Source organism: Eucalyptus grandis, chromosome 3 (genome assembly GCF_016545825.1).
Source record: "Eucalyptus grandis isolate ANBG69807.140 chromosome 3, ASM1654582v1, whole genome shotgun sequence".
NCBI lineage: Eukaryota > Viridiplantae > Streptophyta > Magnoliopsida > Myrtales > Myrtaceae > Eucalyptus > Eucalyptus grandis.
In genome coordinates this window covers 27,844,081-27,867,077 of record NC_052614.1, presented here as the reverse complement: position 1 = coordinate 27,867,077, position 22,997 = coordinate 27,844,081, and the positions used below count along the sequence as shown (strand labels likewise).

The following is a 22,997-nucleotide window of genomic DNA, read 5'->3' as shown; positions in this document are numbered from 1 at the left end:
GCTTGTGGCAGCATCATATATCATCCAAATCAAGATTGACATCATGTGCACTTGCAAAAAAGGAAATACTCACAAAGCTCATAGACGTAAATAACGCTCAGGGTATAGTTTGGATCTCTTGAAATGACATTTACAAAAGCTAGCAATCAAATCTTACTAGACTTTCAAGGGTATGACAAGATTCTTAAGTATCATCCCTCTTGTTGCTATTTATCAAATAAGTATGTGTGGCATCTAATTATTCCGAAACTACCTTAGTATTCTATTCTTGTGTCCTCACAGTTCATAGGTACAATTCTTGCTGGAACTATCAACATTGCAGTGGCATGGTGGCTGCTGAACTCTGTAACCAACATATGCCAAGACGATCTCCTTCCACCGGATAGTCCATGGACATGTCCAGGTGACCGAGTTTTCTTTGATGCATCTGTCATATGGGGGTTAGTTGGACCCAGACGGATCTTTGGAACACTTGGAAACTATCAAGCCATGAACTGGTTTTTCCTTGGAGGTGCAATAGGACCTATTATAGTATGGCTCCTACACAAGACGTTCCCCAAGCAATCTTGGATTCCTCTTATTAATCTTCCAGTCTTATTAGGGGCAACAGGAATGATGCCAGCAGCTACACCATTAAACTACAGTGCCTGGATTCTAGTAGGAACAATATTCAATTTCTTCATCTTCCGGTATCGAAAGCAGTGGTGGCAGAGATACAACTATGTTCTCTCAGCAGCCCTGGATGCAGGAGTGGCATTCATGGCTGTGCTTTTATACTTTGCGGTCAACATTGAGAATAAAAGTTTAACTTGGTGGGGAACAAATGGAGAACATTGTGAATTAGCAGCATGTCCAACAGCCAAAGGCATAGAGGTTGATGGTTGCCCAGTCAACTAATGCATGAAGATCTTTCTAGATGCAGAACTTACAGAAAAAATTTAGTCACAATCAGTGTGGTTATATATGAGTTGTACAAATATTCCATAAGTTTTAGGTATCACATTTATAAAAATAAATTGGAGGAAAATAACCAGAGAAGCAAATTGGTTGATTTCCTTGCTGTTTTAAAAGTGTTAATATGTTCATCAAACCTGATGAAAAAGTGACTGAACCATGATAGGAGAGTATTAACTCGAGAACTCATTTGTGATATTTACAATATACATTACTATAGTTAGAGATCCCCTATCTGTGGGGTAACTCTTTTCACTGTTCCAGAAAGACTATTCTGAGTGAATAACTGTCAAATATAAAACACAAAACTTTATATGTTCAAAGATTTAAGCTAACCTTTCCATTTTCCAACAGAACTACGATGAAGCTGTTGGCATTTTCGAGCAAGCATCTCATCGCAGCATCATATATCATCCAAAGCAAGATCAACATCCTAGGCACTTACAAAAAAGAAATACTCACCGAAATCATAGACGCGAGTAAATCGTAGTGCATAATTTGGATCTCCTGAAATGACACATTTGCTAAAGCTAGCAATAAAATCTTAGTAGACTTAATTGTCAAATATCCACCCTCTTGTTGCTACTCATTAATTAAGTAATCGTGGCATCTAGTAATTTCGAAACAACCTTAGTATTCTATCCTTGTGTCATCACAGTTGATAGGTACAATTCTTGCTGGAACCGTCAACATTGCATTGGCAAGGTGGCTGCTGAACTCTGTCACCAACATATGCCAAGATGATCTCCTTCCCTTGGATAGTCCCTGGACGTGTCCAAGTGACCGGGTTTTCTTTGATGCCTCTGTCATTTGGGGTTTGGCTGGACCTAGACGGATCTTTGGAGCACTCGGTAACTATCGAGAAATAAACTGGTTTTTCCTTGGAGGTGCAATAGGACCTATCATAGTATGGCTACTACACAAGGCGTTTCCCAATCAATCTTGGATTCCTCTTATTAATCTTCCAGTCTTATTAGGGGCGACAGCAATGATGCCACCAGCTACACCATTAAACTACAATGCTTGGGTTCTAGTTGGAACAATATTCAATTTCTTCGTCTTCCGATATCAAAAGCAGTGGTGGCAGAGATACAACTATGTCCTCTCGGCAGCCCTAGACGCGGGAACGGCATTCATGGCCGTGCTTTTATACTTTTCAGTGGGCATGGAGAATAAAAGCATTACTTGGTGGGGAACAAATGGAGAACACTGTGAACTAGCAGCATGTCCAACAGCTAAAGGCATAGAGGTTGATGGTTGCCCAATCAATTGATGCACGAAACTCTTTCTAGATGTACAATCTACAAGGAATAAATTAGCCTTGATCAATGTAGTTTTAATGATTGTGATTTATCAAGAAGATATTCTGTTACTTGTAAGATAAAAGATTATATTATGCGGTAAGGAATTGTCAAGTACCCCTATCAGTCTCTTGAAAATACTTCTTCTCAAATCTTGAACTCAATAATTCGATTCAATTAAGGGCGCCTTAAAAACATTTGGTTTTGATCAGCGTTACCTTGTAATCTTCAAACTAACTCGAAGTTCAAAGAGGATGTGTTGGATATACTTAGCCAGTATTTTGAAACACCCGTTAGCATGATTTGATATGTTTATATATGTTAAATGAATGTATGTATGTATGTAATGTTGATACCTAAATTTTGATAACCGGTTTAATCATATATTAATTGTATAGAAAATTATGGATTAAATTTTAAATTCTAGCAAAAATAACTTCAATTAAATTACATGGCATATAGACAATAGGAACATTTGCATAAGTAGTAATAGAGACATTTTCTTAAAAGGGAAGAAAAAAGAAAATTAATTAAAAGAACTATTATTTAAAAAAAGAAAAAAAAAAAACAAGCGAGACTGGGCCGGGGCCAGGCCGGCCCGCCGAGCCCGGCCTTCTTTCCTTTTTTTTCTTTGTCCATTTCCTTTGGCTTGGGCCTAGCCCGGCCTCTCATTTTTCCTCTTCCTCTCTCTCTCCTACGCTCTGCAGAAATATGACAAAGCAAGATACAAGCCAGAGGAACAGGCGAGGCAGAGGATCGAGCGGCATGATCCCAGCTTGGAGGGCTAGGCCGGTAAGGCAGCTGGCAGTGGCAGGAGCCATGCGCGATTGCTGGCCGAGCTTAAAAGCGAGAGAGGGAGAGTCGGCCAGAAGGGGGTGCGTTCGGGGAAAGAGAGAGAGCCGCGAGAGAGGAGGGAGACCGAGAAACAGAGAGCGAAGGGTGAGGCCATGAGCGAAGGGCCTCCTCCGGTTGTCGCGGCGTCTGGACCTTGGCCGCCGACCCTCGCCGACGCGTGCCTCTCCCCCGCGGTAGGTCTCGATGTGTTTCTTTTTTATTATTATTATTATTATTATTTTCGGGTTGTGTCGATTCCCGAGGATCTCGGCTCGTAGGCGTGCGAGACGATTGGGCGCGGCCCGATCTGTCAAGCTTGTCCTCCATTTGCCGCTGCCAAGCAGAGTAGGGCCGCTGCCGTTACCGACCCTGTTTTTCTCTTTACTGCGACTCCTCTGTTTGCCCCGTTTTGGGTGACGTTGGGTCGGCGATCGCGGCCGTTCGGCTCATGCGAGCTTCGGCCCTCGTCGCCCTTGCATTCTGTTTCCATAGTCCCCGTACGTTGTGCGTCGAGATCTCCGGCGCGCGTTCGAGTCCCGGTTGAGCCGGAAACCTTACGATTTGGTGGCGCACGTCAACTGTTTGTGAAAATGCCCCAGTTTTAGTGGTGGTCTAAAATGAGACCGAGACGGTCCTTCGACGGGCTCTCTTATGCCGTCCTTTGTTGACGTTGATTATTCCCTTCCCGATTCGTGCTGCCCTAAAAGTTTCTGCCCACATTCTCCTTTTTTTTTTGGATGAGCTGTATGCATGCTAGTGGTTAAACGGGGGGTTGTGGCCGTGGCGGTTCCTGAGTGAGTCCTCGCCGGTTTGCTTATTGAATTCCTTTTTAATGCCTTGTTTGCTCCAGTTACTTGCCAACGTATTTTTGCGAAATCCTGAATGGTTGATGAACAACAGTGGCGGCTTGGTGCCGAGCCAGCGTAGGAGGAGCTCGAGTGGCTCTTGTTTGTGGAAGGTTAAAAAAAAAGAAAAAAAGGAGGTGACGGAAAAAGGGATTAGTGTGGGTTTTATGGCTATGTTTGGCATTCGGATAAAATTCAATATATGATAGAATTTATTTTATTCTACGTTCGGTGCTTAGTCAGGATATGATAAAATTGGATATAAAAGAAATATAAACCGGATAAAATTATCCGATAAAAAATGTAGGATAAATGTGAATATGATTAGTAATATTCATAGTATGAAAGTTATTTTTATGAAATAACAAACTTCTTAAATTAACAAAATTAAAACTATATTTCAACATAATTAATATTTGAATTTTAATATAAAAATTAAAAAAAAACAATTTAGTTATTTTTATTTAATCTTATTTTTATTTATATATTCAAATTTAATTATATTTTATAATATAAATTTAAATATATAATTATGTTTATTACATATATTAGGTGTTTTAGTATTTTAGGTATATTAGTACAATTTACTATTTAAAAACTTTTATTATAGAATGACGGAAGGAGAAGGAAAAAAAATGAGAGGAAAATAAAATAAAAAAGAAAACAAAAATGAAGTAAGCAAGAGTGTCACGATAGATTTTTACTATCTTTGTTTGTAAAATTTTGGTTCATTTATATTAAATAATCTATCTAATATGATGTGGTTATATCTCGATTTTATTACCGCAATCACAAATAGCGGATATGACATAACAAAATTCTTAAATTTTATATTATATCATCTTCAGTCCTATCATAGTTAGAAATCTGAATAACTAAACATGACCTATAGGATTAGTGTGGGTTTTAGGTTAGGATATGGATTTAGTGTGGACCCGCCAAGATTATGGTGGACGGAAGGCTTAGGCGAGTTTAAGGAGCTTCGTGTTCCATTTGGTCTCATTCGATTGGGCTTGGCACAAGTGGGCCTGAGTGTTGATGTGCGGTTTGATTTCATTTTATAAAGCTCCGGCTTCGCTTAGCTTAAATAGTTCCAATTGGGTTAATTTTTTAGTAGGTTTAGTTCATTTGGGGAGGGCCTACGGTACTGACCCAATTTTCATGTCCATAGCCCGGCCCCGCGAAACTATATGTGTCCATATTCGAATTGGGCCCTAGGGCCCAGTCCGAATCCCTATTTTCGGATTTTAAAAAAATATTTCTTACTAAAAATTCCAAAAAATTTATGAAAAAACTTAAAAATTAGTTTTTGAATAGTTTTCTCTTAAAATGTGTAATCCTTGATAATTATTGTGTTCGAAATTGGACAAGTTCTTAGGGTTTCATGATTTAAGTATTCTTGAAAACAAATGATAGGTCATCGTTTATGCGTTTCCATTTTGACTATTATGTGATTACGCACTTTCAATACGTTGATTATGGTTTCCCATTAGTCTAATTAGGAATAGGAATGTGATTTGTCTTATTTCTTAGGGTTAGATTTTTGTTTTTCCTTTAAACTTATTTAATGCTTCATTGATTGCCGATTGTTAGTTTAAAGATCATCTCACCCACATGATCATCTCACATGTTAGTGGATAGGTTAAAAATCAATCCAAATTGCCTTACACACATTTTCTTTAATAAACAAGATTGAGTATCGAAATGGCACTAGTTAATTAATTAGTAGAATTAAGTCTCTGATCATAGATTTTCTAATTGCGTAGGAAATAATGTATACTCTCATACATCACTTAATTTCTAATTGATCTCAATGAGTTAGTGGCGACTCTTCATTCAAAAATTCTTAAAGAATCCATTTGAATTTCGCAACATTGCATGAGATATGGATTTGGGAGAGCCCATATCTAAAACGAGAGTCATAGGCCCACCTTTAAGACAATACTCCTAAACTTATGTCTTTTCTCCTCCGAATGGAAAAAGGTTGGTCGCAACACATGTATTTTCTGTTATCTCAGGTGATGTCATAATCTTGAATTTATTAGTAATCATAGGAGAGATGTAACTGATAATTTGCTAGGAAAGTATAAGGGCCGTCTCTTTCACAACTTAATGAACTATACATGTACACATTGCGCTTTTCCAAAAAGTTAGATAATTCATTAGATGCACTATTAGGGGTGAGCATCAATTTAGGGTCCATCTTGGATCGACCTTGGACCGACCCAGCCCTATCGGTCCTAGTTCGTTTCCGAGAAGAACTAGGTTAGTTCTTGATCCTGAGATTTGTTGACTAGCACTGTGCGGGTTGGTTTTCGGTCCTAGGAGTTTAGGATTGGTCAAACCTTGATCAACCTTGATTATATATTATATATAATCTATTTAAAATATACTATTTATATGTATTATATATCTAATATATTGTATATAATTTTCTATATAAAGAAAATCCTAAGTCAAATAGCGTCAACAGCATTAAATGACTCCTTAGTAAGGAGTCACAATAATTTTACATTATTATTTAATTGCTTAGACTTTTAATGTTTTTTACGGCATCAACAACCATAATTTACAATGGAGGAAAATGTCCTTATGAGAATTCCTTATGGCATTCAAAACGGTATAAACAGCTCCTCATAGTATCTTCCTCCAGTACTCCTTACAGTATCTTCCTCCAATACTCATTCTCTTATGTTTAACTTTCCCGCTCGTCGCTCAACACTTGCCTTGCTCACTTTTGGTCGCTTGTGTCATTCTCTGCTTGACACTTGCCTCGCTTGTTGCTCGCCGCTCACTCCACTCGCCCCCACTCGATGCTCGCTGCTCACGCGCTCACCTCTCTTTGTTGACCTCACTCGTCATTAAACTCATTGGGCTTGTTCGGTCCTTGATCGCTTTTTCAGGGAGTACACAAAATGAAACAAAACAATTATTAGTTGGTTTCGGGTTAACTTTGGAACTGGATCAAACCTATTGATCCAGTCCTCGGTCTTAGGCTCAATAGGATCGGTCATTAGTCCCAAAAATTAAAAACCAATAGTGTGCAGATTGGTCCTTGGGTTAGAGGGTGGATTAGTCCACCTCGGACCATGCTCACCACTATGCACTATACATGAATTCTTCCATTTTGGGCTGTTAAACATATGTCAGTCTAGCAAAAGGGAAAAAATTAAAAGTAAAAGTAAATATATCTTTTTCGGGCGGGGGACTCTCATCTGCGCATCATCAACATCACAAAAGGCAAAGAGAAGTACAATTCCAATAGCAGCCTGCCTCATTTCATTGAGTTGGTGAACATAGGAAATTTTTTTTTTTTGGTCGGAAACATAGGAAGTTGACTTTCACAAGTTAGCTGTGAGATAGAGGCTAAAAGTGGAATCTCCAGCTCTTTGAATGGTGATGCTTTGTGAAAATAATATTAAGGACTGACTTTATATTTTACGGAAATGAGGAATTATTATTTATATAGACTAATGATGAAAGTGAAGTAAATTTTCAGTACCAATGTACCATCCCTAGCTAGGCACTGCCAACGCATCTCCCAAAATATCCTCCCGAAAATGAAACACAATGATTAAAAAGTCTAACAAAAAAAGTTAACATATGAAGATAACTTACATGAATATAAATAGCATATATAAACTTCTTAAACAAGCAATTCATGATATCTTCACACTTTTTTTTCACGTGTGAGTTGGATTCGGAACAATGCGTAGAACTCAACAAATGAAAAGTCGAGTGCACATGAAATAAATCAGGGTATAACTTGACTCTACTGTCATGTTTGTAAATCTAATCCAAAAGTCTAAACATTCAATGAGCCAAAAAAAGGTGGAGAAATGCATTCTTTTCTACTGTTTGAACACACGTGCGTATATATATATATATAATAACTTCTTCATTCTAATATACGACTGTAAGGATGACACTTGCATCATTTGAGAAAGTTGAAAAGCATACTAAAGTTCTTGAATTGCCAAAGAGGACTTACTATTCCTAGTCCATACAATACCATTCATTCTAATGGAGGGAATTGCTCTCTTTTTTATTTTTAGTTTAATTTTTAAATTTTTTTTTTTGTTGGACTTGGAGTTGCTTCTCGCCAAATATCGACAAAAGCATGGCTGGGCCATTATTGCAGCCACCAACGATTTCAATCTGTCCCTTCAATGAGAAAAAGAAAATCATCGCGCTTTTGAATTTGATTTTCTTGACTCGTTCTTTCACGGTTTTTCACCCGCAATTTATATTTTTTCATAGTAATGTGAATTCGGGTTATTGACTCATTATGTTCGTTTGACCAGATAGAGAACTGCATTTGTAAAAACAATCGAGAACTTCGTAGACATTATGGGACCGGATGAAAGATGTAATTTATTTGTTCTTGCGAGGAAAATGGTACAAAATGGTTCTTGGATGGTGTCGATGTTTTTTGCAGTTATGCTACAGTTGAAAAATATCGAGAACTTCATATATTGGAAAAAATTAGATCATATAAAAATGAGAATCATTGGAAATATGTTGAAAAAGATGGGAAAATAGACGTGTAGGTATCTGCCTCTTAGAGTATGAAACTCAGTATGACAGACTTTAGCGGTTATTCTTCCAAAATACAATAGACCTTGTTTATTTCGCATGGAATAATAGTAATAACAAGAACCACTAAATTGTATGTAGAACCTGCTAAAAAAGAAAAGAAAAATGGAATGCGAGTAAAGATTTTCATGGGTTTGTATATCACTTTTCAATAATATTTAGAGTAGCAATTTGTAGGTAAAAAGAAAGAGATGGTTGTTTTCGATCATGAATTCTTGCATTAATTTGAAAATCTTTACAAGTTAATTGTGGTTAAGACTACTAAATTTTTTTACTAAACCATTATTTATAGAATAATGACTTTCATTGCGGTTATAAATTCTATGAAAGCTGTTATGATAAAATGACATTCAAATTTTCAAAAATATCCAACATCATAGACAAACAAGATAAGTCTAGCATAAAGGATATCGCAAAGTATATATAGATCGACACATAATTGTGGAAGGGTGATTTGAATGCGAATTGATCTATAATTTAGTTTTTTGTGATCGAGAAACTAGTCCTTCAATTCTGAGTGTAATCTCTCTTTCTCCCTCTCTCTACAAAAATAAAAATCTTCAAGCCACTTGAAATGAAATTTACCAAGTTTTATTCATGAGGAAAATGACATTAGAAGTGCTATTAATTTTGTACAATGCTCATTTTAGTACTAAAACTTTTTGAGCGATTACTTAGTGCGACTTTTGTGAAAAACAATTATTTAAGTGCCATCCCCTACAACATCCAAAATTTTCTATGTTCGACAATAATATTTGGGATATGAAGTTAAGTATCTTGGAGTTTTGGATAACACGTATTAAATCTGAGGAGTGTCATTAATTTTGTTATGGAAAGTGTAAAGGATGTGTTTTTGCCACCATAGTCGCCTAGAGTGTAATGCTTTAAGATTAAATTAATAGATGTTGACATATACATTGATTGAGTAGAGTGACGGTGATTAATGCATTGCCACGGTATTTGTTAATGAGGACCAATACGCTTTGAAATACGTTTTGGATGATTTTCGAGTTTTAAAATTTACTGAGAGATTTTTCTAGAATATTTTAGCTTTCACTAATAATTTTAGTGGATTTAAAATATTTTTCTGATTTACTAATGTTTGGAACGGACAATAGTTTCTCTGGTTATTTACTAAAATACAAAATATCTTATAAAATATCTTTATCAGGCAACCAAAATGTGTTAATATGATCCATTTTTCAATACATGTTTTTAACTCCAGGTCATCATTATTTTAGTCTTGGTTAATTAATCTTATTTCTTTATATCTCTTGTATAATTTACTAGATACATTCCCTTCTTGATGAAACAAAGCACTACAGATATCCAAGTTTCAATGAGGATTCCGACTTGTTCTTGCAAAGAAAGAGGAGAAATCTGACGTCACGTTCTCATTCTTTCATTTTCCACCCTTTTGCAGAAAAGCTGAAGCCCCGTTAGTGCTTCTAAAGCTTCCAAATCGATATTTCAAGTGTTTACAAGGTGAATTTTTGGACTTTCTCTTCATTCTATCAAACTAGATTTGTTGCTTAAAAAGAATGAGGATTGTTAATTTATGTCCTTGATTATATTGCTTTGAAGGTAATTAAAGCTTTGATTTACTCAAGTCATTTATTCATGTAAGTGAAACTCTAGGGACTAAACTAGGTTAATATACTCATTACTCTTGATTTGGTTTTTTTGACAATTGTCAATTTTAGTTTGATAGTTGATGTTAGTATGGAAAGTTTCGATGATTGTGTATTGAATCGCTGTGTTTGTTTGACTTCAATCAATGAGTCTTTCTATGCCAAGGCCGTGATTAATTGATTTTCCATAAGATTCAATAGCATAAAAAGTGTAGATGGTAGAGTTAAACTTGAAAAGTGATACTCTTGTAATGCCGGCTAAGTATTGGTTGACTCACTACATTGCCAATTTCGAGTTATTGAATGTTAAGTTACAAATTCTCTTAGTTGTAGAATGCCAAGTCTTAAAATTTTTGTAACTTCTCAATTCTCTTAGTTGTTAATTTTGAATTATCAATTATTGAGTTGGATGATATATAGAAATTGATGGATGTACCGGTCTGGAAGTCACAGGTGTACCGGTCATGGTATTAATATAATTTGACAGAAATTAATGGAAGATAGATTTATCACAAATGTACCAATTTAGGATTTTTTGTGGTAAAAAATTTAGTTTAGGGTAAATTTATTACATGTGTACAAGTTTGGGATTTTTGGTGGTATTAATCCTAAGTTTTGGCTAGGTCATTACCACATTGGCTATCTTCTTTTCATAAGAAATGTTAAGTAAGAATTAAAATTTTATTGAAAATGCCTCCGCACTTTCATATCTTAGGGCGCTGATAATGATCATTTTATTTCTATCAAAATCCATTTTTCTGTTCCGAGGAACAACTTTGGTATAAAAAATCTATTTAGTAACTCAATTTAATTTTTCTATTTTTAGAATAAAAATGAGAACTTCATCATTGGCCTTCACTTCTAATTGATCCCCCACCAATCGTTACTGCCTATTGGCTGCTTCCCTCCACCATCTATTGCCATCGCCTGCCCACCTACCCCGTTGCCTGCCTATGATTTGGGAATGAAAAATTTTGTGTCGTTATGAAACATATATTTTTGTTTAGAAACTTGTCCAAAGAATACAAATAAATAAAAATAATTTTTTTTTGGCCAGAAATTATGTCTAGAAATAGGACGATTATCATTCCCATCTTTAAACACCCTTATATGACATAGTCTCATTCTCTCACTTAAGTAGCTTCTGTCGTGGGATCGTCTGTCACATTTCAGAGGTGAGAGAGTCGTTGTCTGCTGGACCATCTGTGAGGACTGATACCATACAGAATTTCTCCTTTGATTCCCTGGATCTTCCGCTGAGAACTCGGGTTTCGGGGTCAAGACTTTGGATTTTCTCAATATTTTCTAATTGCATGAAATGGATGGGACCATGCGCCGTAAGTGGGCCGCTACACAAAACTTTTCTAGCTCCATTCTATTTTTCCACAAAAGAATAATCTCCTTTCTGGACTCTCTTCTTCCGCGATACCGGCGCTCAATCATTCACTATCTACACTTGCAAGAACTGAAAAGTCAAGTACGTTTTAGTATAAAACCAGACCTTCTCGACACTTCAGCACCACCACCACCCCCGCTACCCTCCTCTCGCGCTCGAGTGCACTTTCTGCCGCCCACAATCATGGGCACGCTGGAGCTCCAACCACCACCCACCGCCAGACCATCCGAGCTCGACGATGCCGTTGATGAGGACGACCTCTCGCCCATCGAGGAGGTCCGCCTCACCGTGACCAACACCGACGACCCCACCTTGCCTGTCTGGACCTTCCGCATGTGGTTCTTGGGCCTCCTTTCGTGTGCCCTCCTCTCTTTCATCAACCAGTTCTTCGCCTACCGAACTGAGCCCCTCATCGTCACCCAGATCAGTGTCCTGGTCGCCACGCTCCCCATTGGCCGCTTCATGGCCACGGCGCTGCCCAGGGCCAAGTTCCGGATCCCCGGGTTCGGGTCCCAGCTCTTCTCGCTCAACCCCGGCCCGTTCAACTTGAAGGAACACGTGCTCATCTCCATATTCGCCAATGCTGGGACTGCATTCGGATCCGGGTGGCCTTATGGCATCGGGATTGTGACCATCATCAAGGCGTTTTATCACCGGAGCATTTCGTTCTTTGCGGGGTGGCTTCTCATCATCACGACGCAGGTCAGTTTATTCATTTTTCTTTTCTTCTCTTTCGAAATTCAATAGATAAAACCTATCATCAACTGCTTGACTCGTATTTGTCCAATCCTCGGGTTTCTCTTTCTCGCCTTTTGCAAAGGAGTAGCTGAGAAAAGGGAGAACAATTTTTTTTTATCAAAAATGATTTTTTTTTTTTGTTTTTGTTCTCGTGAACAATTTCTGAGTATAAGAACTTTACACAAAATTTATATTCATGAGATAGAAATGCGTTTGGTAAAATTGTATAATTTTGTTATTTATTTTAATATTTTTATTATATTTTCCTTTTTTTTCTTCTTTTTTTTTCTCTCATTTTTCCTCCTTTGTGGCCGGTCGCCGGCCATGGTGATGGTCGATGACCGGTTGGGCTAGCTTCGACGAGCTTGTCGGAGGCTCGCCTGGCCACCATGAGACTCGACCTTGCCCAGGCGGCGTGAGGTTGGCCTCGCCCTAACCTAGCGAGGTAGAGGCTCGCGCTGACTGATGAGGCTCGGGCCAACGAGCCTGACCATGGCTTGGCATCGCCGGCCCTTGGCAACGCTCCAGCGAGGTCGTTAACCCTCGTCAGCTAATCGGCAATCATGGCCGAGGCTAGCGACCAGCCAAAAGGAAGAGGAAGGAAAGGAAAGGGAAGAAGAGAAAAGAGAAGAAAAGAGAAGGGAAAAGAAAAAAATTATGCCCGGAAATAATAAACTATTTTTTTCTATTTCTTATTTCTGTTCCAAATCTATTTCTGGGAACAAAAATTTTACCAAATATGTTTCTATTCTTTTTTCATTTCCTGGAACAAAAGAACAGAAATAGTTGTTTCGGGGAACATAAATTATTTTTACCAAACAGAGCCTTAGCTTATAAACATCATAAATTTTGCAACTTGATGCGTACTTTCATCGGCAATATTAATTTCTTGCGGTTCAATGAATGCCACCCGCAATTATAAATTACATCGATCAGCCTGATTATCTTTTCCATCATGAGCAAGGTTGTTCTATCACTACTTCCTCAACAGCAATAAATGCACCTGTAAGACTAAGAAAAAGGGAGAAAAAAAAAAGGATAGCTAGACAAGATCGCTCCTACAGAACTATTGGATTCAACACAAGTTTCCATTTCGTGCAGTGAATCGAACAAGTCAAATATAAATTGCATCATGAAAATAAAGATTGATTTGTTTCCTGTACTTCGTAGGTGTAGATACGGTGCTTCACTCGTTATAATTTTCGTTTAGATTTTGCTTTTTCCATGACGCTCCGAATCGTTCGTGCCCATTTTGAAGTAAAGATTGACAATATCTGAACATATCACGAGATCCACAGTATCTATTGGAAACTGTCGCGATCCTTGTGCTGGATCGTTAAACGGCACAGCAATCTTGAACACTTGGGTAAATTGTGAAACTTAGATGTAGAGAAACAAGACGGTAACTCCTGAAGTGGAGCTGGAAATGGGTGGTGAACCCTGTTAATGGTGGAATTGGATATATGCAGGTGTTGGGATACGGATGGGCAGGGCTATTGAGGAAATACGTGGTGGAACCAGCTCACATGTGGTGGCCTGCTACCCTCGGCCAAGTCTCCTTGTTCCGGTGAATTACCACTCTTTTGCCTCCCCTTCCTTGCTTACTTATGGGAATTCGCGTGAAAATAGAAGGAGATATAACTGGTGGGAGTTAAGGGCCTGTTTAGGCCCTGTTTGTTAACGTTCTTTTTTTCTGTTTATGAACAAAAATTCTGTTTTTTTGTTCTTGGAACAAAAAAAGAACAGAAATGCCTTTTGTTAGCGTTTTTATTCTAAATCTATTTTTTTGTTCCCACAAACACATTTGGAAAGAAATAAGAAACAAGCTTGAACAATTTTTAAGAACAAATTTTCTCTCTCCTCTCTTTTTCTCTCTCCTCGGCGAGGTCGAGTGTCGCCGTTTCTTGGCGAGGCAAGGTTGGGCGGGCTCGGGCTCGCCGGATCCGGGCGAGCCCGAGCTCGCCCAACCAAGGCGAGGCCGAGCCTCACCCAACCATGGTGAGGCTCGGGGGCCGGCGAGCCTCGTCGTGGCTGGGCAAGGCCGTCGGCCCTCGTCAACCGGTCGCCAAACCATGGCCGAGGGGGTGACCGGCCAAAAGAAGAAAAGAAGAAAAAAACAAAAATAAAAAGAAAATAAAAATATTAAAAAATTAAAAGAAACAAAAAAAAAAAAAAAAAGAACACAAATTTACCAAACGTTTTTTCTGTTTCAAAATTGTTTAGGAACGAGAAATAGTTTTTCTATTTCTGTTTCCTGGAACAATTTTTGAATAGAAATGTTACCAAACGCGCCCTTAATAACCATCCCAATAGTGCAACATTCTATTTTTTGTTCTCGAGAGTAGTTTTGGAATATAATCATGTTTAGTAAAATTTTTGTTTCTGAGAACAAATTTCTATTTTTTGTTCCCGAAAGTAGATTTAGAATATAATCAAGAATAAAAAAATTTGATTCTTGTTCTTGGGAACAAATTTAAGAATCAAGCCCATATTTTCTTTTCTTCTTCCATTTCTCTTCTTCTTCTTCCATCTACCGCCACCGCTGCGGTTGCCGTCTGTTGCCGTCCGCGCCCACCACCGCGAGTTGCCGTCAATCGATCTGGTGAGCTCGCCAGGCCAAGGCGAGGTTCGGCAAGCTTGCCAAAGGCAAGCCCAGCCACCGGCGAGACTCGCCCAGCCCCGGCGAGGCCCACTTGGCTACTCGAGGCTCAGCTGATGAGGGTCGACGACACTCCGATAAGGTCACCGGCCAGTTGTCCTAAGGCCGGTGACTGGCTACCCTAAAGAAGGAGGAGGGGAGGAAGAAAGGAAAATAGAAAAAAAAAAAAAGGAAAAAAATTAATAAAATTATTTTTAAAAAATGATATGAAGTATGAATTGAATTTTTGCCATTTATAGAATACATATTTAATTTATTATTTATTATTTATTATTTATTATTTATATTTGTAGTTTGTACTATAGTTTATTATTTACTATTTAATAAAAATTTTATTAGTTAATATTTTTATTATTTAATATAAATATAATTAATCAATAGAATTTCTATAATTTAATAAAATTTTAAAATTTAAATAGAAATTTTATATAGTTACCAAACGCATTTTTTGTTCTATTTTTATTTCAAAATCGAAATTTTATATAGTTCAAACGTGTTCTTTTGTTTAGAAATTATTCTTAGGAACAAAAAAAAAAAATTGATCAGAAATCATTTATGAAAATAGAATCGTTACTAAATGTGCCTTAAGTGTTCGATGCAGATATTCTAATGGCAAGATAGCATAGACAGAGAGACCCAATATGAGTGGAACTAGTTACTACACCGACAACTTATTGATTCGACCGGAGCTCATACTTTTCCTTTTTTCTAACCCCCAATACAAGGTCACTTGAATACCAAAACCATACCATGGAAACCCACATCTTGTCACTGTCAGAAGATGCCTGTCAGGAGATGCCCAAAATCTGTGAATGCGGATTAGGATTTCTCGGATTGTCTACTTGCTTTGGACGCCTTAGGATCACTACTTTTTCTTCTACTCGATTCCTTTGTCTTGTCACGGCAACTTGAATATGTGGGTCACATGCAGTACAACCAGCTCCTCTCTCTCTCTCGCTCTCTCGGGTCGTGACCAAAATGGAGGGATGTGCCGTGCCATCAACATGGACCGTAAGCTTACGGTGGTCATAAGAAATCCGTAACCCCATCTCTCTCTAGTCATAGTTATAGATAAGAGGCACCAGGGACCCACTAAACCATGTCACTTAGTGTGGAAATTGAGGCTATACCAGTTCACCACTCAAAAATATCTCACAATGTATCACACCCCCCACAAAAAGATTTCAGGAAAATCTACTTTGTACAGGACGATAAAGCCAAGAGCTTCTCAATCAAACTACAGACACCATCAAGCCCACTTCAGCCTCAGTCTCACAAGGTCCCATTCGCTATTTCTACTTCTTGCTGCTTCTGGTACCTTGAAATTGGGAGGAACTACATGCACCAATTGGCCCCCACCATTTAAACTCCAATGATGCTCGCAAGTACCCCATGTTCCGAGGACAAACCTGAACTGTGTCGGCCACGAAACTAATGGAAATACAGATTCTAACATCCGCTTTCTTTCATACCCTGCTTTAGGATCAGATAAAAGTGTAAATCCTTTCTAACAAGGAACTTAGTTGTGTATTGCAGCACGCAAGTGGTTGCAACTCGCTGCAGAGACATCCAAAGCCTTCGCTCTTGCATTTGATTATCTTTATAAACAAGAAATTGTCATTTATCTGCATGATCTAAATAGTTTCAGAAGATACACTGTACGTATATGGAAAGTCGATCGCCTTGTCCTTCGTTATTGTCAATCGATGGATGCATTCACAAAATAATATGAGCTTTCACAACTGTCATAAAATATCCAGAATGTGCATTTCATGTAGATAATAAGTGCTTGACCTTAAGTAGATCATTTTATACAAATTGATGCAGGGCTTTACATGAGAGGGACGAACAGCGCATGTCACGGGCAAAATTCTTTGTCATTGCACTGATCTGCAGCTTCTCATGGTACGTTGTCCCCGGATACCTCTTTTCCACGCTCACCAATGTATCATGGGTCTGCTGGGTATTCTCCAATTCAGTCACCGCCCAGCAGATTGGCTCGGGTATGCGAGGCCTTGGACTTGGAGCCTTGACGCTCGACTGGACAGCGGTGGCATCCTTCCTGTCCAGCCCTCTAGTCTGCCCCTTCTTTGCCATAGTCAACATTTTTGTGGGATACGCATTAATAATCTATGTCGTATTGCCCATAGCCTATTGGGGGTTTAACCTGTATGGTGCAAATAGATTCCCCATTTTTTCCTCGCACTTGTTCACGGCGAAAGGTGAAAGGTACGATATAACAGCAATTGTAAACGACAAGTTTGAGTTGGACATTCCAAAGTACGAGGAGCAAGGCCGAATTCATTTAAGCGTGTTCTTTGCTCTCACCTATGGCTTTGGTTTTGCGACCATTGCATCAACAGTAACTCATGTGGCCTTCTTCTATGGCAGGTACATCATTTCACGCTGATAAGTTCATTTAGACTTTGTCTCGAGTACTTGATTAGGACATCAAGCAGCATGTGCAAAGAAAATACCAGGGCAAGATTGTAAAGATCTGAAAATGAAACCTTGAAAGAAACTGAATTTACAGTTTCAAATAACTTTTCTGCAAACTAAGGTGATCCTTATAGTTATAACACAGAAATGTAATGACTAAGATAATGAAAAAACTCTCAAGAATCAGAACGGTGTTTTTTTTTTTCCCTGTAAAGTATTTGATTTTCTTGAATTCATCAGACATGTAGACAGTGATGTACAATTACATTCAACAGAGAGATCTATGAGCGCTATCGTGATTCTCACAAAGGGAAGGCAGATATCCATACAAAATTGATGAGGCGATACAAAGACATACCCTCATGGTGGTTTCACTTGTTGCTCATTGTAAGTCTGGTGGTGTCTCTTGCTCTATGCATCTTCCTGAATGATCAGGTCCAAATGCCATGGTGGGGGATTCTCTTTGGTAGCGCCCTTGCATTTGTATTCACCCTTCCCATTAGTATCATCACTGCCACAACAAATCAGGTATGAATCAAGAGTTATGGCACATTTATTCTTGACATTTTTTTTTGGTCGACTGTTTATTCTTGACATAATTTCTATGTAAAAAGACATCATACTCAACAACGATCTTTCTCTATCTACAGACACCAGGACTGAATATAATCACAGAATACATAATGGGCATCATATTGCCAGGAAGACCTATAGCAAATGTTTGCTTTAAAACATATGGATACATCAGCATGGCTCAGGCTGTTTCCTTTCTCAATGATTTTAAGCTGGGACACTACATGAAGATACCTCCAAGATCGATGTTCTTAGTTCAGGTACTTTTTACTGCTCCTAACCATTTGATACCATTTATCAACTATGCCAAAAGTAAGCCAACCAAACTTAATATAGATCCACTGACTTAACTAGTGCTACTGATGCGGACAACCTACAAACAATTACTGATTTCCAGTAACAAATTTTTTACAATGAATTTCTGGTATCATATCCATAGTAAGTAAATTGGATGAAAATAGCCCAAGAAGCAAATCAATCAAATTTCTTGTTTCTTTAAAACATATTTTTTCATCAAACCTGATAAAAAGGTGAGATTGAACCGTGATAGGAGAGTATAAACTTGAGAACATTTACAAATTTACACTACTATAGTTAAAGAGTTAAAGCTCCCCCACCTTCGGGACAACTCTTTTTACTGTTCCAGGAAGACAATCTTGAGTGAAGATCTGCATATAAAAACACAACTTTCTATGTTCAAGGATTTAAGCTAGACTTTCCCTTTTCAACAGAATTAAGATGAAGCAGTTGGCATTTTAGAACAAGCACGTTGCTTGTGGCAGCATCATATATCATCCAAATCAAGATTGACATCATGTGCACTTGCAAAAAGGAAATACTCACAAAGCTCATAGACGTAAATAACGCTCAGGGTATAGTTTGGATCTCTTGAAATGACATTTACAAAAGCCAGCAATCAAATCTTACTAGACTTTCAAGGGTGTGACAAGATTCTTAAGTATCATCCCTCTTGTTGCTATTTATCGAATAAGTATGTGTGGCATGTAATTATTCCGAAACTACCTTAGTATTCTATTCTTGTGTCCTCACAGTTCATAGGTACAATTCTTGCTGGAACCATCAACATTGCAGTGGCATGGTGGCTGCTGAACTCTGTAACCAACATATGCCAAGATGATCTCCTTCCACCAGATAGTCCATGGACGTGTCCAGATGACCGAGTTTTCTTTGATGCATCTGTCATATGGGGGTTAGTTGGACCTAGACGGATCTTTGGAACACTTGGAAACTATCAAGCCATGAACTGGTTTTTCCTTGGAGGTGCAATAGGACCTATTATAGTATGGCTACTACACAAGACGTTCCCCAAGCAATCTTGGATTCCTCTTATTAATCTTCCAGTCTTATTAGGGGCAACAGGAATGATGCCAGCAGCTACACCTTTAAACTACAATGCCTGGATTCTAGTAGGAACAATATTCAATTTCTTCATCTTCCGGTATCGAAAGCAGTGGTGGCAGAGATACAACTATGTTCTCTCAGCAGCCCTGGATGCAGGAGCGGCATTCATGGCTGTGCTTTTATACTTTGCGGTCAACATTGAGAATAAAAGTATAACTTGGTGGGGAACAAATGGAGAACATTGTGAATTAGCAGCATGTCCAACAGCCAAAGGCATAGAGGGTGATGGTTGCCCAGTCAACTAATGCATGAAGCTCTTTCTAGATGCAGAACTTACAGAAAAAATTTAGTCACAATCAGTGTGGTTATATATGTGTTGTACAAATATTCCAATTTCTGAACATTTTTAGGTGTTTCACCTGATATAGCTGAACCTTGTGGGATTTATGACTTTTAATCTGTTACTATAGCATTCCGGATTTCACAAAAAACCCAACGGAGACATATCTATCATGCACATACTCAATCTCATTTAAGATCACACTCATGGACAAGTAGTTACTAACGATAGGTATATAAAAGTTATTGAAGTTACATACACTCAAAGCAATATATTACATAGAATAACTCGATCAGCAAGTATAAACAGAGGAATCCAGAAGTGGCTTGATCACGACACCGCACGGACAAAAAATACTCTCTGTCTACCTCTTCTGGCAGTGAGAAAACGGGTACTTTATAACAAGAAATGGAAAAAAACGATACACAATAAAGGAGATTTCTCTCTAATGGCCAATAAAGATACAAGGGAATTTAAGAGCAAGTAGATACTTTACCAATATGTACTCAGGGTGAATTTACTGAAAGCCAGTGATTATACTCATCCATCCTTATGATAAAGGAACTAGAAGCAGGGGTACCGCCTCCGCCATATGCCTGCATTTATTTTGCATAAGCAAAATGTGGTCGGTTCTTCTGTATGAAAGCTCAACAAAGTCAACGGCAAAGAATGGACCTTTGCAACTTCTGAAGTATCAGTTGCATCATCAGTGCTTCTCAAACTTATCTTCAGGTTATTCCGCTGCATGTACACCACTGCTCCAATTGGCCTATGCACTCATAATACAAGCCAAGGAAATTACCATTAAGTTGTTTTGGCAGTAACTTGACAATTTTAATCTTTGAAACGATTGGCATTGGAAAAAACATATCAGGCAGAAAACCAAAGTGGAGTAAAAGGTCACTCAGCACCCCATTGGTCTCAGGTTTTCTTTTCATAATAATAGACCTTGTTTGGAGTCAACTGAGGCACTTAGGACCGAAAAACCCAACCAACAAGAATAATCAACATTGACAAGAATTTATATGTTTTGAACCCATGGTGCACTGCACAGACTAATTTTCATAACTTCGGACTTTATAATGACAAGATACAAAGTTGCCAAACACAAAATTGCCAGTTCACCTCAAGCCCAATGCCGCACTTTTTACACTTAATTGCTTCCCAATTTCATCACTTGAATCAGAAATCCCATCAGCCCTAATTCCCTGTATCATAAGATAGACAGAGCATCTCATAGAAATTGGAATGGTTGCATATAATCAATAAATAAGAGAAAAAGCTGTACAAGGACAGAGACTTGCAGACCACAAAAAAGGGCATTGATGCAAAAACATCAAATTGAATGCAACAAAGAGATAAAAAAATAGGATAACAAGGGTCTTATGAACCATATATCTTGAAACCTAAAGGAGCGGAATAGTGAATTTACAAGATAATAGCTTCAAGGGGCATCAGTTAGGAGCAGCTTGACTCTGAACACTTACAGTATGTGGGTTTTGCTTCATATGATTGGAAAATTATCAAGAAACAGTGACAAACAATGACAAAATAAGTGCAATGATGAGAGGGACAAAACTGAAGTCTTGAATCTTCATACCAGACATTCCCCATAAAGCCCCCTGCCTAATCGAACTTTAAAAACTTTCTCCAAAAATTTAGATGCAGAGTTCTGTCTAGCAGTGGTGTAAGCATTTCCTTTAGCAATCAAATCCACGGCACTTATATCCAATAACTGCAAGGGAAATTCAAACGATCCACAACCATAGACACATATTAGAGGCTAAAACTAGTAAGCAACAGAATTCACTAAAACAGAACTAAAGTTGGCGTGTCAGTCTTGCGGTGGAGTCTTTTACTCTATTCATTTTCTTAGAAAGAGGCAAAATAAAACACAATGAAGAAAATAAAACAGAATACCTGTTCATACATGAATGGATTAGTGATGCAATTTAACTTTGAACGCCTCTCGCTCAATCCAATATTAAAAGCCTTGATGTCTGGTAAGGTCCAACGGCGAAGATCTCCATCTTCAATGTACTTAAGTACCATCTCCATGCGCTCTTGATCCTGGGGGTCTAAAAGACCTGGCCCCTCCTTTTGCAGGGTAATATTTTGTTCAAAACAAGTAATTCTTTCTTTAGAGAGTGCATGAATTGAAGCATCAAGCATGCATGGAGAAGTATCTCAGCTTACATTAGTAGATCTGTTTTCTGCAAGTTGAGCAGAAAAGTATTCATAGACAGCAGTTACGCTGCTCTTCTCAGTATTGGAATGGATGACAAGGTTCTCAGGGCAATCCTCTTTGGCAGAAGCATGTGAAAAAGCTGACTTTCTGTGCTCAAATGCAATTATCCTGAAAAAACAGAAGAATGTTTAGCAAACTTTCGCAACCACGGATGGCTGAGAAAAGAAGGAAGACAGTAAAGCTAAGAATGCGATAAAAAAAAAAAAAAAAATTGTCAACAGAAGGTTCACAAATTTAATAGTAAACACGATGCCAAATTACTTGCAGAAAGATTGCTGTGCAAGCTTCGCTGCAAATCCTTTTGGGCCAAGAAAGTCAAGAAGATAACATTTTTCCAGTCCAGGGATATGCAAATCCGCATCTCTGTAGCAAAGATACAATTAGTCCACCTGGTTTCCATGAGCAGACCAAAGGGCAGTCAATGCAAGAAAATACCTTGCAATGTCCTAATCAGCAAAAAATCGAGATCTTAACAACATAATCATTAACCCATCAACTCGTGCAAACTTTTGTTGCACGCAGGGGCACACTTTCATAAACAATTTCATCACCAGGCACAACCAATAAGTACGCGAAGAACTAGAACATCAATCAGAATCCAAACCACATACGAATCCAACGATGTTTACTCCCTTGAAGCCCACCAACCCAAAATTCCCAGTAACATTTAAGCTCAAGAACACCACAAGAAACCCAAATAAACAGAGAAACTGCCCATTTCAAGAGACAAAAGGAAGACACAGAGGAAGAGCAAGCAGATCACCTGAAGGGTTCGACAGAGGAGAAAGGCAAGATGAGGCAAGGCACGCGGATGCGGGAGTGGAAGAGGCGGGCGAAGAGGGCGGAGAATGCACCCGAGAACGATGGGTAGTTGTAGAGGGCGAGGTTGGGGACACGCTCGTCGCGGGCTCTGGCGATGGCCGCCAGAGCAGCGTCCGATCTAAAGCACCGGGACAAGCGAGGACGAGGACATACCCAAGATGACCCAGCTCTACAAGTCTTCATTTTGAGAGCTTGCAGACCGAAAGTTCCAAACTTTTCTCGATCGCTGCTGCTCTCTTGCTTGCCTGAGCAGCGGGAT

At 38.5% G+C, this 22,997-nt stretch overlaps 3 protein-coding genes across 6 annotated transcripts in view; 2 read left to right on the top strand and 1 right to left on the bottom strand.

Annotated features, from left to right (window-relative positions):
• The window catches only part of LOC104420830 (oligopeptide transporter 4), an 8,635-nt gene extending 6,387 nt beyond the window's left edge, over positions 1–2,248 (top strand). Inside the window, exons 6-7 of one of the 2 annotated variants that reach the window (XM_039308543.1) lie at positions 283–511; positions 1,842–2,248. In XM_039308543.1, coding sequence (XP_039164477.1) covers positions 283–511; positions 1,842–2,227 — 615 coding nt within the window. In that variant the 3' untranslated portion in view covers positions 2,228–2,248. Of the gene's footprint in view, positions 1–282; positions 1,056–1,841 lie in introns of those variants that run through there. The other variant, XM_018862779.2, reaches the window with a different exon arrangement.
• Positions 1–22,997, bottom strand: part of LOC104419856 — a 23,120-nt gene extending 123 nt beyond the window's left edge. The window contains exons 1-10 of one of the 3 annotated variants that reach the window (XR_005549320.1): positions 22,680–22,997; positions 22,178–22,279; positions 21,865–22,024; positions 21,589–21,765; positions 21,269–21,403; positions 20,794–20,876; positions 20,344–20,437; positions 20,165–20,264; positions 18,584–18,634; positions 17,466–17,904 (exon numbers count right to left, since the gene is read on the bottom strand). Coding sequence is in view for 2 of the 3 variants with exons in the window: in XM_039308545.1 (XP_039164479.1) it covers positions 20,175–20,264; positions 20,344–20,437; positions 20,794–20,876; positions 21,269–21,403; positions 21,589–21,765; positions 21,865–22,024; positions 22,178–22,279; positions 22,680–22,921 (1,083 nt within the window). In the remaining variant the exon portion in view is untranslated. Of the gene's footprint in view, positions 1–17,465; positions 17,905–18,583; positions 18,635–20,164; positions 20,265–20,343; positions 20,438–20,793; positions 20,877–21,268; positions 21,404–21,588; positions 21,766–21,864; positions 22,025–22,177; positions 22,280–22,679 lie in introns of those variants that run through there. The other 2 variants (XM_039308544.1, XM_039308545.1) reach the window with 2 other exon arrangements.
• On the top strand, positions 11,582–19,795 carry LOC104419858 (oligopeptide transporter 4). The gene is made up of 6 exons (XM_010031654.3): positions 11,582–12,259; positions 13,765–13,862; positions 16,782–17,345; positions 17,669–17,921; positions 18,044–18,226; positions 19,019–19,795. Exons 1-6 carry the CDS (start codon positions 11,741–11,743, stop codon positions 19,631–19,633), a joined length of 2,232 nt encoding a protein of 743 aa, XP_010029956.1. The 5' UTR covers positions 11,582–11,740; the 3' UTR covers positions 19,634–19,795.